This window comes from Candoia aspera, chromosome 17 (assembly GCF_035149785.1).
Source record: "Candoia aspera isolate rCanAsp1 chromosome 17, rCanAsp1.hap2, whole genome shotgun sequence".
NCBI lineage: Eukaryota > Metazoa > Chordata > Lepidosauria > Squamata > Boidae > Candoia > Candoia aspera.
Window position 1 is genome coordinate 5887215 of NC_086169.1, and position 12643 is coordinate 5899857.

General features: G+C 50.2%; 2 protein-coding genes across 3 annotated transcripts in view; both read left to right on the forward strand.

Annotated features, from left to right (window-relative positions):
- Nucleotides 1-678, forward strand: part of IGSF9 (immunoglobulin superfamily member 9) — a 29426-nt gene extending 28748 nt beyond the window's left edge. The window contains exon 20 of the mRNA XM_063316659.1: nucleotides 109-678. Coding sequence (XP_063172729.1) covers nucleotides 109-338 — 230 coding nt within the window. The 3' untranslated portion in view covers nucleotides 339-678. The remainder of the gene's footprint in view (nucleotides 1-108) is intronic.
- The window catches only part of TAGLN2 (transgelin 2), a 288943-nt gene that overhangs the window by 266075 nt on the left and 10225 nt on the right, over nucleotides 1-12643 (forward strand). Inside the window, exon 1 of one of the 2 annotated variants that reach the window (XM_063317075.1) lies at nucleotides 5593-5698. The exons of the other annotated variant lie outside the window; for it this stretch is intronic. The gene's annotated coding sequence lies outside the window, so the exon portion shown is untranslated. Of the gene's footprint in view, nucleotides 1-5592; nucleotides 5699-12643 lie in introns of those variants that run through there. 2 annotated transcript variants of the gene reach the window in all.

Sequence of the window (12643 nt, forward strand, 5' to 3'; positions counted from 1 at the left end):
TCTGATGTGCGTCCAAAAAAAACGGCTAATGAAAATGGAGGATGGTTGCCACAAAGGATGGGGGCAGTGTGCCTTGAACCAGTGTCTTCCTCTCCCTCTCCTTTTCAGGTTCCAAAGGTTCAACTGAATCCAGCAGCACTTCTTGCAATTCACAGTCGGTCGGCGCCTTGGATGGGTCCAGCTCTCCCCTGCCCTTGGCCAGCCCGGAGGAGCGTTGTGCTGCCCTGCGCGAAGAGTTCCTGGCTTACCGCCGTCGCCGAGAAATGATCCAGCTACAGCGGCAGAAGATGGACCCTGGCAGAAAGGATGAGCGATTTGAGCAAGCCACGTTGTTCTGAAAGAACAAATCCCCTCCCTGGGTTTTCTTGGGCCAATCTGCCCACCATCCACAAGGGGGCAGATCTGGGACCCCTTGGGCCCTGTTCCTGGAAGGAAACGCTGCCCTCTGGAGCCACGTGGGAGAACTGCTTCAGGCACCAAACATCGGATAATCCCAAAGATGCTGGGCGAATTTTTTCTGCCAAGTTTTTCCGAATCTCCGGAGTATTTTATCCAGGCAGGAAGAAAAAGACCTTGCTGTGACTCTGTGTGTGTGTGCACGCGCACACTTGGTTTATTTTCAGTTGGATTCTAGATCAGAGGAAGTGGGTGGTGGGCTGTTTGGTAAAATGGGGCTCTGCTTTTAAAAAAAAAAGGGCGTTGTACCAAATGCTGGCGTCTTGCAAATCCTTAAATACAGAATAGCACTCAGTTTAAGAGCTGGGCTGCAAAAAGAGGGAACTGGGCAATTGAAGCATCCAGGAGTTAAAAGCCATTTGAGGAGTGGTCTGGAGGTGTTTTCGAAGGCAGAGAAAGGAAGGAGATGAGTGGAGAAGCTTTTCCCCCCAGCCCCAATCCACTGGCTGGTGGTCAGCGATGATGGGAGACATAGTCCCCCAGCATCTGGAAGACCTCAGGCTCCCTTGCCTCAAGAACCTGGGGCTGTGGGCCAAATCCCAAACCTCCAGCAGCAAATCCCAGGGTCATGAGAGGCCTCTTGGTTGACCTGATGGAATTGGCCACTGCTGTCAAGCGGAGCCTCCATCTAAGGCAGCGGCGCATCTGTGATGCTGGAGGCAGATGGCGACAGATTCAGGATGTCATAGCAATTTTGTGGGGTTCCTCAGCTGGCCACCATCCCAACCCTGGACTTCAAAAACAAGCTTGGTGGAAGGCTTACATGCTGACTGGACATTGTGCGCCCGCTATCCAACTTTTGATGATCTGGGTGTGGGAATTTAAATGCCCGAACCAGCCAGCCCTCTTGGTTGCTCCCAGATGTCTTCCATCTGTCACCCTTCTGATCCGGTGCAGCTCACTTGAGAGTGATCCAGCCCCGTCCCGCCCTTCTGCTTTAGGTACCAAGTTGTCAGGGTTTAGGCAAAGGAACTACGCTGAGCCAGGAACGAAGCTCTGCTCTTTATTGTTTCTGCCGTACAAACAGAATCTTGCCAAACTGAACAAAACTAGCAAACTAAGGGGAAAACTCCAGACACTCTTAAGGTGAGTTCTGCCTGACTTTCTTGGCCGGGCGCCCAAGGTCTTCCACACTGTGAGTGCGTTTCTCCCCCTGGAAGGCACCCCCTCCTTCCTCGCCAGCGATCTCCATAACACAAGTTGGGCCTTTCAGCTTCAACCCACAAATCCGTATCTGTACTTTTTACAGGTCTCACAATCGTTCAGTCCGCCCAACCTCCCCGTGGATCTCTCTCTCCTCTCAATAGGCACGGAGAACCATCCCGAAGAACCTTCAAATGCTGTTTCCTCCACCAGAACAGGCTTTCACGACTGCTGGTTGACTTAACGGGGGGGGGGGTCATTCTCAAGAGATGCCCCCAACACTTGTGACTGTCAGCACAGAGTTGCTTTTGTGCCCGTCTTAGCAGAGGAATGCAAATACGGGTAGTCCTCAACTTAGGACTGTTGGCTTGACGGTTCGAACTTACGACAGCCTCAAAATGGGTGCTTTACAGCCTGTCGCACCACCCCCTGCGGTCAGATGCTCGCGTTTGGGGCACTTGGCAACCGGCTGGCATTTACGACATGATCGCATTTTGGGATGGTTTCTGCTGTTTTTCAGCAAAAGCCCATCAGGGAAGCTGGATTCACTTAACCACCATAAAAATGGTCATAAAATCAGGTCTGGCCACGTGGTGGCTCAACCTACGACCGCAATTACTTAACACCCCCGTTGTGGTTGTAAGTTGAGAACTACCTGTAGAGCAGTGTTTCTCAACCTTAGCAACTTTAAGATGTCTGGACTTCGACTGGCTGGGGAATTCTGGGAGTCATGCTGGCTGGGGAATTCTGGGAGTCGAAGTCCAGACATCTTAAAATTGCTAAGGTTGAGAAACACTGAAACAGAGAATCAGAATTGGGCCCTCCAGTTTCCCCCAGAGATGCAGATGTTGGATGACGACAACAAGTGTTCTGCATTTTGCTGGAGACCAGAAAAAGCACACATGAGTTCAGGGGGGAATTCTCAGCTTGCACTGGGAAAGGATCCAGGAGGTGACCAACTGCAAGCAGAATATGAATCAGAGGGGTGATGCGGGTCTAAAAAGAAGGCCCATGTCGTTTCCAGTTGCCAGCCAGAAACGGGGGCTGTTTCTGAGTCACAAAAATGGCTCCTTCCGAGTCTCCTTTATGGTCCGTGGCTCATCCTCACTTGGAGGAGCGTGGTCCCGGTTTAGGTGCCAATCAAAGCGACCCACAGCATGGAAACATTTAGGAAGAAGGCTCTTTAGTGGCGGCAATTAAGTACGCGTGTTTGGAGTTGACTCAGCCCCATCCAGGGAGCTAGTAAACTGTGGTTTGTGGCATTGTGAACTCACCCCATTGTGGTGAATTGCAACCCTGAGTGAGATGTGCGAATCAGCAGAGCAACCTGAAGGTCTTCATAGATTAAGAGGTTTAATGCTGAATCAAATGAACTGAAGGTCCTCAAAGGCCACAGTAGTCCTCACTGAACGACCGCAATTGGGACTGGAATTTCGGTTGCTAAGTGAAGTGGTCATTAAGCGAATCCGACCCGATTTTACTACTTTTGCGGCGGCCATTAAGCAGATCACTGCAAACCACATGGTCATTAAGTGAATCGCACGGTTCCCCATTGATTTTGCTTCCCTGAAGCCAGCCGGGAAGGTCAAAAACTGATCACCTGACCGCGGGACACTGCAACGGTCATAAGTGTGAGGACCAGTTGCAAGTCAGTTTTTTCAGCACTGTTCCAAGTCCAAACTGTCACTAAATGAATGGCTGTTAAGCAAGGGCTGCCTGTAAATGGACTGCAACACCCAGTGCCAAAATGGATCCTATATTTCACGTTAACTAAACTGATTTGGCGCAGAGCAATGATGTTAACCTTGGTTCTGCTTTTTTGTCCCTTTCCCCTCCCTTCCCAACCAGTAGCTCCTTCCAGTCTGGGGTGGGGCTGTCTCCAGAGGTGACCTAAACAGGGCTGGTTCCAGTGGGAGCTGCGGGGGGGGGGGGGGATATTGTGTCATAGGGAATTGCATAGCTGAAAGCTGACTTACGCCTCAGAGGAATGCGGTGTGCAGGGGAGGGGGGGCACCTCTTTTGTTTTCAACTGAATACTTAAATCTTATCCTGGTCAGCCTCGGGCCAGAAAAACAGCTTTGGCTAGCTCGCTTCCCACCCTAAACGGTTCAGAAAGTGGGATTCTCTGGCCTAACTCGGCTGGAAGCTTTACTTAACCCGTTTCCTTGCCACTCATAGAACGAGGATTGATGGTTGATGACCCAGCACTTGGAGGGTGGGGTGGAGGGGAGAGAGACACAAAAAAATTAACTCGCTTCCTGTCTTCCCAAATTTGGCTTTTGTCTTGCAAGCCACGTGGTCCCCAGGGGATGGAGGCTGGAGCAGACAGGGAAGAGCCTCGCACGGAGAAAGGAGCGAAACTTCCTGGTGCGGACCCGGCGCCCGGTTTGCGCAACGCATTTCACCGGGTCAGGGAAAGACGGGAGGGTTGCGTTTCGCGCAACGTGTCCCGCGTGGCTCGCCTAGGCGGCGGCTCTTCCGTCTTGGCTGTGAAAGGGCTCATCCAGGAACTAAGTGGGGTGTGTAGTCCGGCCAGGGAGGACGGAGGGCCCTTTCGCTTTCCCGACCCGTTAAAGGGGTGAACAATTAGCAACGAAGGGGGACATTCTGGGAAGTGAAGGGGGGAAAAAAATCTAGAAGGCGATGGCAGATTGTTGCTGTGCACACACGCACACACAAATTCGGGCATGTCCATGAATCCCCTGGGATTTGAGCTTGACTCAAAAAAGACGTTACTTTAAAAAAAAAAAAATCTGGGTAAAAAGTAGAATTAGAACAAAATAGAAGTTGGAAGGCACCGGGAGGGAGTGGCTTTAGCTAGAGATGAGAAAGATCAGCCTCTCTAGGACAGTGCTTCTCAACCTCAGCCACTTTAAGCTGGGTGGACTTCATCTCCCAGCATTCCCCAGCCAGCAAGCTGGCTGGGGAATGCTGGGAGGTGAAGTCCATCCAGCTTAAAGTGGCTGAGGTTGAGAAACTGCTCTAGACGTTGCTGGACCATAGCCCAGAGCAAGGGATGGTGAAATTGGAAATTACTTGCTGGCACCGTTGGATGAAGCAGGGTGAGGAAGCTGCCCCCCCTCCTCCAATGTTGGCATAGTCAAGCCACATCCCAAGTTCCGCATCCATCTCGGCTCATCTTAACCCTTCCTGGGTAAAGGCAGGTGTGGGTTACCCAGGAATGGATTGGTGTAATTTCACTGCCTCTGGAGAGGAAAGAAAAGGGGGCAAGATTTGTCTATCTCTGGTGTTGAAATCACGGTTGCATCACTTCAGGCCACAGAGCAGTTTAGGGTAGGCAAGGGGCACAACATCCTGCGTACTTCTGGAGAATGTCATGAATCCCAGGCGTTCGAGCCGAATTGTGCAACCATATGGACTAGAAGATTGCGGGGGATTGTTTGATCTGGTGATAGAAAGAAAGGGGGAGGGGGACAGGCAAGGCTATCTGTTTAGGCTTGGGGGGTCGGGCCTGCCAGATGTGGTTGACCCATGCCTTGCCCCAACTCCTCAACAGTAGGACCAACGGGGAGGGCCGCTGGGAAGTGGAGTTTAAGCAACGTCGGGAGCGCTAAAAGCATGTGGCCCCAAGCAGATGTCATGTAATCCTCTTCGTCTTTACTCGGGAGTGCGCACCGCGATTCAACTTCCCCTACTCGAGAACAAGCGCCACTAAAAGGGCTCTTAACGGAACTCCAGAGGAATCCCCGGGCGCCCGCGCTTTACTCCGGAGCACAGGCGCTTATTCCGGAGTAGAGATCCGCCTCCCCCGATCGCCCTCCGCCCGCGTTTCCTCCAAAATGCAGGGCGCGCTTGGCGGGGCTGCTGGCACGCCGCAGGGCTGGCTCCGGAGTCCAGCCGGTCCGGGGCTCCGAATTGGCACGGTGCGCCTTTAAGGCCTCTCCCAATTCTTCTCCTTGAGTTTCTGTTCTTTCCTTTTTTTTTTTTTTCCTCTTTTCCTCCCCCTGGGGAGGTGCCACCTCCCCTTTGAGGAGCGCTGACATCAGCCTTAAAAAGCCAGCGCCGGGGCGTGGGAGGCGAGTGTAAGGCGCGGCTTTGGTTAATCCGGCGGCGCTCGCAGCTACTCGGCGGGAAGAAGGTAAGCCGGCGACAGGGGAGGCAGGGGGCGTTGGGACCCCCGGGAGGGCTTGGGTCGGGAGCCCCGTCTGAAAGACTCCCGCGCCTCGGTGCTTCTTCTCCACGTGGAGGCGGGCAGGACTCTCCGCACGTGCTTCGCAAAACTAGCGGGTGCGCCCCGCGCGTGGGCTGCCGGCGGGGAGGAAAGATGATCTCTAGGGTTCCACGCCCATTCCCGCCTTCCTCGATGTCCCGTCGCTATTCTTTTCCCCTCCCCGCGTTCCCTTTCCTTGTCTCTTACTCGCACCCCCCTACTCCCCCCCACTTTGCGTGAGTTACTTGCTTTTTAAGACGCCTGTCTTCCCTAACTCCTGTTGGGACTGCTTCTCCCATTTTGCTGTTAGGGGATGATGAGAATTGTAGTCCCGGACCTTTGGAGGGCCTTTGCCCGGTTTGCCTTCTGTGTCCCAAGGTGGCAAAGAAAAGTGGTCTGAGAAGTTAGCTAGATCTGGGCTGCAATCCTCCTGACGACCACTAGGTGGCTGCACAACGATACAGCAAACCACGTCTTGGCGCCCTCTTGTGGTTGTATTGATGTCTGCAGGCTCTTTGTTCACGGTGCAGGGGCCACATCTGGTTTGCTGCCTTTGACCCCACAAACTGCCTTTGCATGCCACCCCACGATTGTGACTGGCTTAGCATCTTGTGCAACCCCCAGCCAACGGTGGTTGTAGTTCAAGAGTACCATCTTTGAACAAGCCATGGTTGGGTGAGAACCCAGCTTCTCTTCTGGAAACTGCTACCAGCTGCTAGACAGTGGTCAGCTGTCTTTTAAAAAGAGTCGGCTAACTTTATATGTGCGTCTTACTTTTTTGGGAGGGGGCAATCTCTGATCTCCCCACCCAATATGTATTACTACCAGCCTCCCTTCCTCTAGGCCGCGCTGCCCAGCCTGGCAGTTCATGAACATCTGGAGGGCCACCGAGCAATTCACCACTATCAGACCAGATTTGTAAGCACGCCCCTTCGAAGGCACCATGATTAATTTAAAGAATGGAAAGAACGCTTCTATTTATGTACCATTTGCATCTCCTCTATATCTTTGGGTCTGTGGGCCTGCAGACCAGAAAAGAGGGTGGCAGAGCAAAAGTGGGGTTTTTTTAAAGGGGGTTTAGCAATCTGAGCCTCGTAAAGCTAGATGAGCCAGGAAGCCAAGCAGGAAAAGAGGCGCAAACGGGAGTGTGGTTTTGTTGTGGTGAGAAAGGAGTGAGTAATTCTCTGTTATTTATGGCCCCAAAGCCCGGCTGAGAGGGCTTGAATGCTGCGCAGACCCTTCTGGAAAAAAGACAATTTGGATGGTTTCCCACGGTGGTTTTTTCCCCCCACTCCTTGCTGTTTCCACCGAGGCTCGTCCTCGGCTGATCTCTGGCAGAGTCTGGAATGCAGGGATGACGAAACCAGATTTTGAAGGGCTCTGCTTGAACTTGCTTCGGGGAAGAAAGGTCTGCACGCTGACCCGGCCGATTTTCGCCTTGCTTGCCTCTGCGGGTGCGCAGTCGAGGTGGCTGAAAGATTGCGGGCACGTCATTGAGTTGGGGAACTCCCTGCCGGCTGGCTATGGGTGAGCTGCACTTGGGGCAGGTTCCTCGGGGTGTCTCCTTTGAAGCGGGGAATGCGCGGCCTGCCCTGCAGGGTTGTTGTGGCAGTTAGGCTTTGGAGCGTGAGAAGGGGCAGGAGGATCCGTTGTATTGTTTCTATAAGGCCTCTTAATTGGAAACCTGCCTTCTCGCTGCCAAATCTCCCAGTGATTGTCTTGAAGGGACCATAACTGCCACGAAAAAGAAACCGGCGTCTTGTGGCAGTGAGTTCCACAGTTAGAGCCACATCCAGCAGGAAGAAATTCTTTTGCCTGTCCTGAATGTCCTACTTGGGTTTCCAATATTACATGAAAAGAAGGGGGGGGGGAAGGCTTCTCTGCTTTTTTCACTCTCTGCACAATGGGACAAGCACCAATCACACTTGTATTTGTTTATAAAAATTTATAAAATGCTTCGCTCCAGACGCTTTTGGTCACGTACACATAAGATTCTGTAGCTTTGCCTCATCCTCTGGGTATTGCTTTGGCCGGTATTGGCCTATGATAAATCAGATAGAGCCTCCATAGTGAAGGGCAGTCTGGCTGGAGATGGTGTTGCAAGAGGAGCAATAGCTTGACAGCTACCTTTTGAGTAACAGAGTTCCTTCTAGAGCAGTGTTTCTCAACCTCAGTGCAGCCAGCATGGCTGGCTGGGGAATTCTGGGAGTTGAAGTCCAGACAGCTTAACATTGCCAAGGTTGGGAAACCCTGGGCTAAGCCATAAAACTGGGTTACAAATCACAGCAGCTGGGCTTGTATGATCCAGGAAGCTGAAAAGCAAACAAACCCTGTTTTGATTTGGCCTGTGTAAATCAGACTCATAACTCCTTCCTCTTTTGAGTCCCTGCCAAGTAGAAAACCCATGTTCCTCTCTGAAACATCAGGATGCAGAATTATAACTTTCCAAGGGGCGTTGACCCACATCTCCTAGCCAGGGCAGAAGTACACTGGAAGTTGTATTTAACAGCCTCTGGAAGGGCACCAAAGAGCCTTCTTAACAACCCTATAAGGTAGACCAGACCTGTCTAGCCTGCAATGAGCAGATCTGTGTATTTGCCCATAAGGAAGAGACCCTCCAGTTTTAAAGTGCTGGATGTTTCCTCGCAGGCCAATTTTTTTTCATATCAATAAACCTGAAGGATTTAAGACAGTTCTGGAGGCAGGGGTAACATCTTACATGTCTCCAGTACCCAATTCTCAACTCATTTAGGACAAGTGTCCCATTTTAAAGGAAATTCATCAGGAGGAACAAGAGTGCAACGACTCCAGGGAAGCAGCCCTGCCCCTAAATGCAGACTAGGAATTTGATCAGCGCCAGGAAAATGTTCCCATCTTTTCAACTTGCAGGTCCCGCTTTAATTGTCAGCAAGCAATGGGGAGGGGGGCAGCTCATTTTAACCCCTTAGCAGCACTTTAGAAACCATGCAGATAATGGCATTCAGTTACCTCCTGCTGCCCTGTAATTCTGTGATGCATAGGGGAGTCCTACAGCTTGACAGCAAAATAACAAAACTTTTGGCCCTGAAAGACATAAACACATTTATGCTGACATGAGAATTCCTGGGATCAGGGTCCACTGAATTGAGAAGAGGCTTCGGTAAAGTCTCTGGACTGAATTTAAAAAAATAAGTAAGTGCCTGCTGTGTAAACTTCAAAAAAAAAATATGGATTTTTCCCCCTTGCTAAGTGCCTCGCTGCGATGTGCAGGGTTGAAAAATGCTTTGCAGAGACTGATCCAGCAGCTGTAGGTTCACACACTTTGTTAAACTGTGATTTGTTTAATCATGGTTTACTGAACAACCCCCATTGGCTGGGCTTTGCACACCATGTGAAGGCAGACACTGCCCTTTTTCCTTTTACAAACTGCAGGAGGGTTGTGCAAACCATGCAAAATCCGAGTTGGATGTTTGGATTCAGTGTGGGAGGTGATTCAATCAAATCATCACTGAATTGCACACAGCCCTTGTGTGGCTGGCAATAATAATAATAATAATTAATAATAAAGCTGGCATTAGGCTGGGTAGCTTGAATTCCCACAATGCCCTGGAGTGATGCTACATCTGCAGCAGGCATTATGGGAAATTTAAAACGATGGGTGGCCCACGAATTTTCCTGCCGCAATAGAAGGGCCAGGATTGATAGAAATGTTCCTGCAGGCCCCTGGGGTAGGTGTGTGATAGCTACAGTTTGAGGATTTTATTTTTATTTATTTTTTCTATCCCCCCTTTATTATTTTTATAAATAACTCAAGGCGACGAACATACCTAATACTCCTTCCTCCTCCTATTTTCCCCACAACAACAACCCTGTGAGGTGGGTTGGGCTGAGAGAGAGGGGCTGGTTCTGTATCTTCATTTCTAAGTTACATTTGCAAAAAGGATCTGTTTGAAAAGAGATTTGGGGAGTTTTCTCACCCCCTTTTAGGGCGTACGCAGCAACCCTGAACTGATTTTTTTCTGTTGGTCCACAATAGGTGTGTTGGCAGATTTTGTTCGCCTTCTACATTTTTGCATCATAGGTGTATCCACTGGCAATGGCATTTAGGAAGTAGGGTGGTGGCTGGGTAAACATTTCAAAATAAACAAGGATAACTTTCTAAAGCCAGTTTTTTTTTCCCTAAGTGCCTAATGAAGTGGTCACTCTCTACCTGAACTGTGCCACTTCTGAACGGCCTGTTCTCTGCAGGCAGGAAGGGGAGGATTGAAACTTTTTCCCTGACAAGGTAGATTTCCACATGCAGGGAATATCCCCCCTTCCCCATCCCCCTCAAGCTTCTAAACCAGTGTTTCTGAACCTTGGCAACTTTAAGATAGGTGGACTTCAACTCCCAGAATTCCTCAGCCAGCATGCATGAATTCTGGGAGTTGAAGTCCACCTATCTTAAAGTTGCCAAGGTTCAGAAACACTGCTCTAAATGCTACTAGCATCCTGTCTGCAGTTTAAAGGGGTGCAGGCCAGTACCATCCTTAACAGTTTGATTCTAGTTTAAGGTCAGAGATGCTGAAGTGGCCAATTCCTGCGCAAGGCAGGAGTGGATTAGATGATCTCCAAAGCCCCTTCCATTCTATGCTTCCCTGGGCTCTGGCATGCACCAGGTTGGCTAAGCAAACGTTCATGCTTTAAATGGACGCTCCTGCAGTGTCATCAGTGCCCTAAGCCACTGTCCTGAGAATTAACACCGTATCGTGTTTTTGCAAAATTAAAAAGCATTTCCCTTTAAGTGTGGCCAACAGTGGGAACAGAAGCCGGTAACTGAGACGGACGATTGCCACAGCGGATGGTTTGCACAAGGACGAGGCACATTCGTGGATATTCGCACTTACCACTGGCTCCACAGATCTTCTCTGTGCAACCCCTAAGGTTCAGATGTCACCCTAACAAGGCACACTTGGTTGGCTTCCCACAAACCCTGGTTTCCAGTCCACAGCGGTGGACCCAGACCAGCCATACCTTGGCCTAGCTTGATCAGCAAGCCAGAATAATAGGGGAGAAGTGATTGTTTTGGGGTGGGGGGGTTGTTAGATTTCTCTTTCCTGCCAGGCACATGAAGGTCCCCCCCCCCACCCCGCTTCTCTCCCAACTCTTGAGGTGTAGCTAATCTGTAGCTCCCGACTCTTTTAAATCTTTTAAGCTGCTAGTGTGGGAAACGAGGGTGTGTGTTTAATCCTTCCTGGTCCCTTATCTGCATCAAGGTGGGACTTTTAATTTTTGAGCGTGTGTGCGCGCCAAGGGCAGCTCAGCTCTGGTGGCAGAGGAAGGGAAGGTAGGGCGGACAGGGTTTCCCGTTGCATCAAATCACAGTTTGCTGGACTGGTTGTTTATTTTTTCAAGAGGCCCAAGTAGGTTGCATTCACACGGCACAGTGTGTCTTCAAGCGTGGGTTAAAAACTGCAACGGCTTGCCTTCCTGTGACGCCGAATACCAAACTGTGGACGGAAGGTATACAGCAGTACCAATTTGTCTCAACTTAGGGCACTCTGTGAAATAAAAGAGTCTGAAACGCCGCATCACTCTCAAAATCAGGTGCCTTGAATGAGGGCAGGTGCTCCAAACCCAGCACATATTCTAAACAAAATGGAACAATGTTCCTAAGAACGGCACATGCAAGGAACCTTTTTCCAGGCCCCAATTGTAGTTACTTCTATGTCAGCAAGCCAGAAGAGAAAATGCTAGTTAGGTAAAGGCTGTTTGTTGTGTTAAACTAGTGATTCTCAACTGTGGTAACTTGAAGATGGGTGGACTTCATGCTAGCTGGGGAATTCTGGGAGTTGAAGTCCACCCATCTTCCAAGTCGTCAGGGTTGAGAAACACTGGATTAAACGAAGCCTTCTTCTAAGTTAGGTTTTGGTATATCTCTTTTGCGGTGGAACCTCCTGGCTTAGGCGCAGTCTACCGCTGAACACCAGATGCTAGGGGTAAGCGGATGAAAGAGCTGTTGCATCCATGCCCTGCCTGTGAACGTTCCCCAAAAGCATCTTTCTGGCTAGTGAAACGGAAATGGGTGGCTGGACTGGATAATTCTGCATTCCAAAAGGCACGTAAAAAATAAACTTTGTTGCTACAACAATGCTTTGTAATAAAACTCAGGAAGTTTCTCCCCAGCCACTGTGGCCTGCACATCTCTTTCTCCACTCCTTCCTGTCCCTGCAAGTAAGAACGTGCCCGTGGCGCTAACCGAGCTCAGCACCCCTTTTTTTTCTTTTTTGCGCGCCACATTTTGGACCATCTGGGGTTGCCTTGTCAACAGCTGCAAACGCCTCAAATGCAATTCTGCACTTGCCATTTTTCTTCAGTTAATTAGCCACCACATCCTAAATGTAGTAAACTGGCTCCTGCAGATTCAAGCTTCTTTCCTGACAGCACGGGCCCTTGCTGAATTTGCCCATTTTGCTAAGCCCTAAATCCTGGCTTAGTTTAAAACTTGGTTTAAAACTTAGTTTAAAACTGGGTTAGAGAGCCAGTTTGGTATAGTGGTGAAGGGACCAGGCTAGAAACCGGGAGACTGCAAGTTGTAGTCCCGTTTGGGCACGAAGCCAGCTGGGTGACCCTGGGCCAGCCACTCCCTCCCAGCCCCGGGAAGGAGGCAATGGCAAACCACTTCTGAAAAACCTTGCCAAGAAAACTGCAGGGACCTGTCCAGGCAGTCTCCGAGAATCTGACACGATCGAATGGATTAAAAAAATAAAAATCCCAGCTATCTCATCCAAATAGGCGGATGGGGTTAGTTAACCATGATATGTTCCAGGACGTTTCCTTAATCTAGTGCAACCAAGTGGCAAAGTGTGCAGAACACCTTGAATCTTGATTACCCAGTTAAGCCATTTTCTGAGC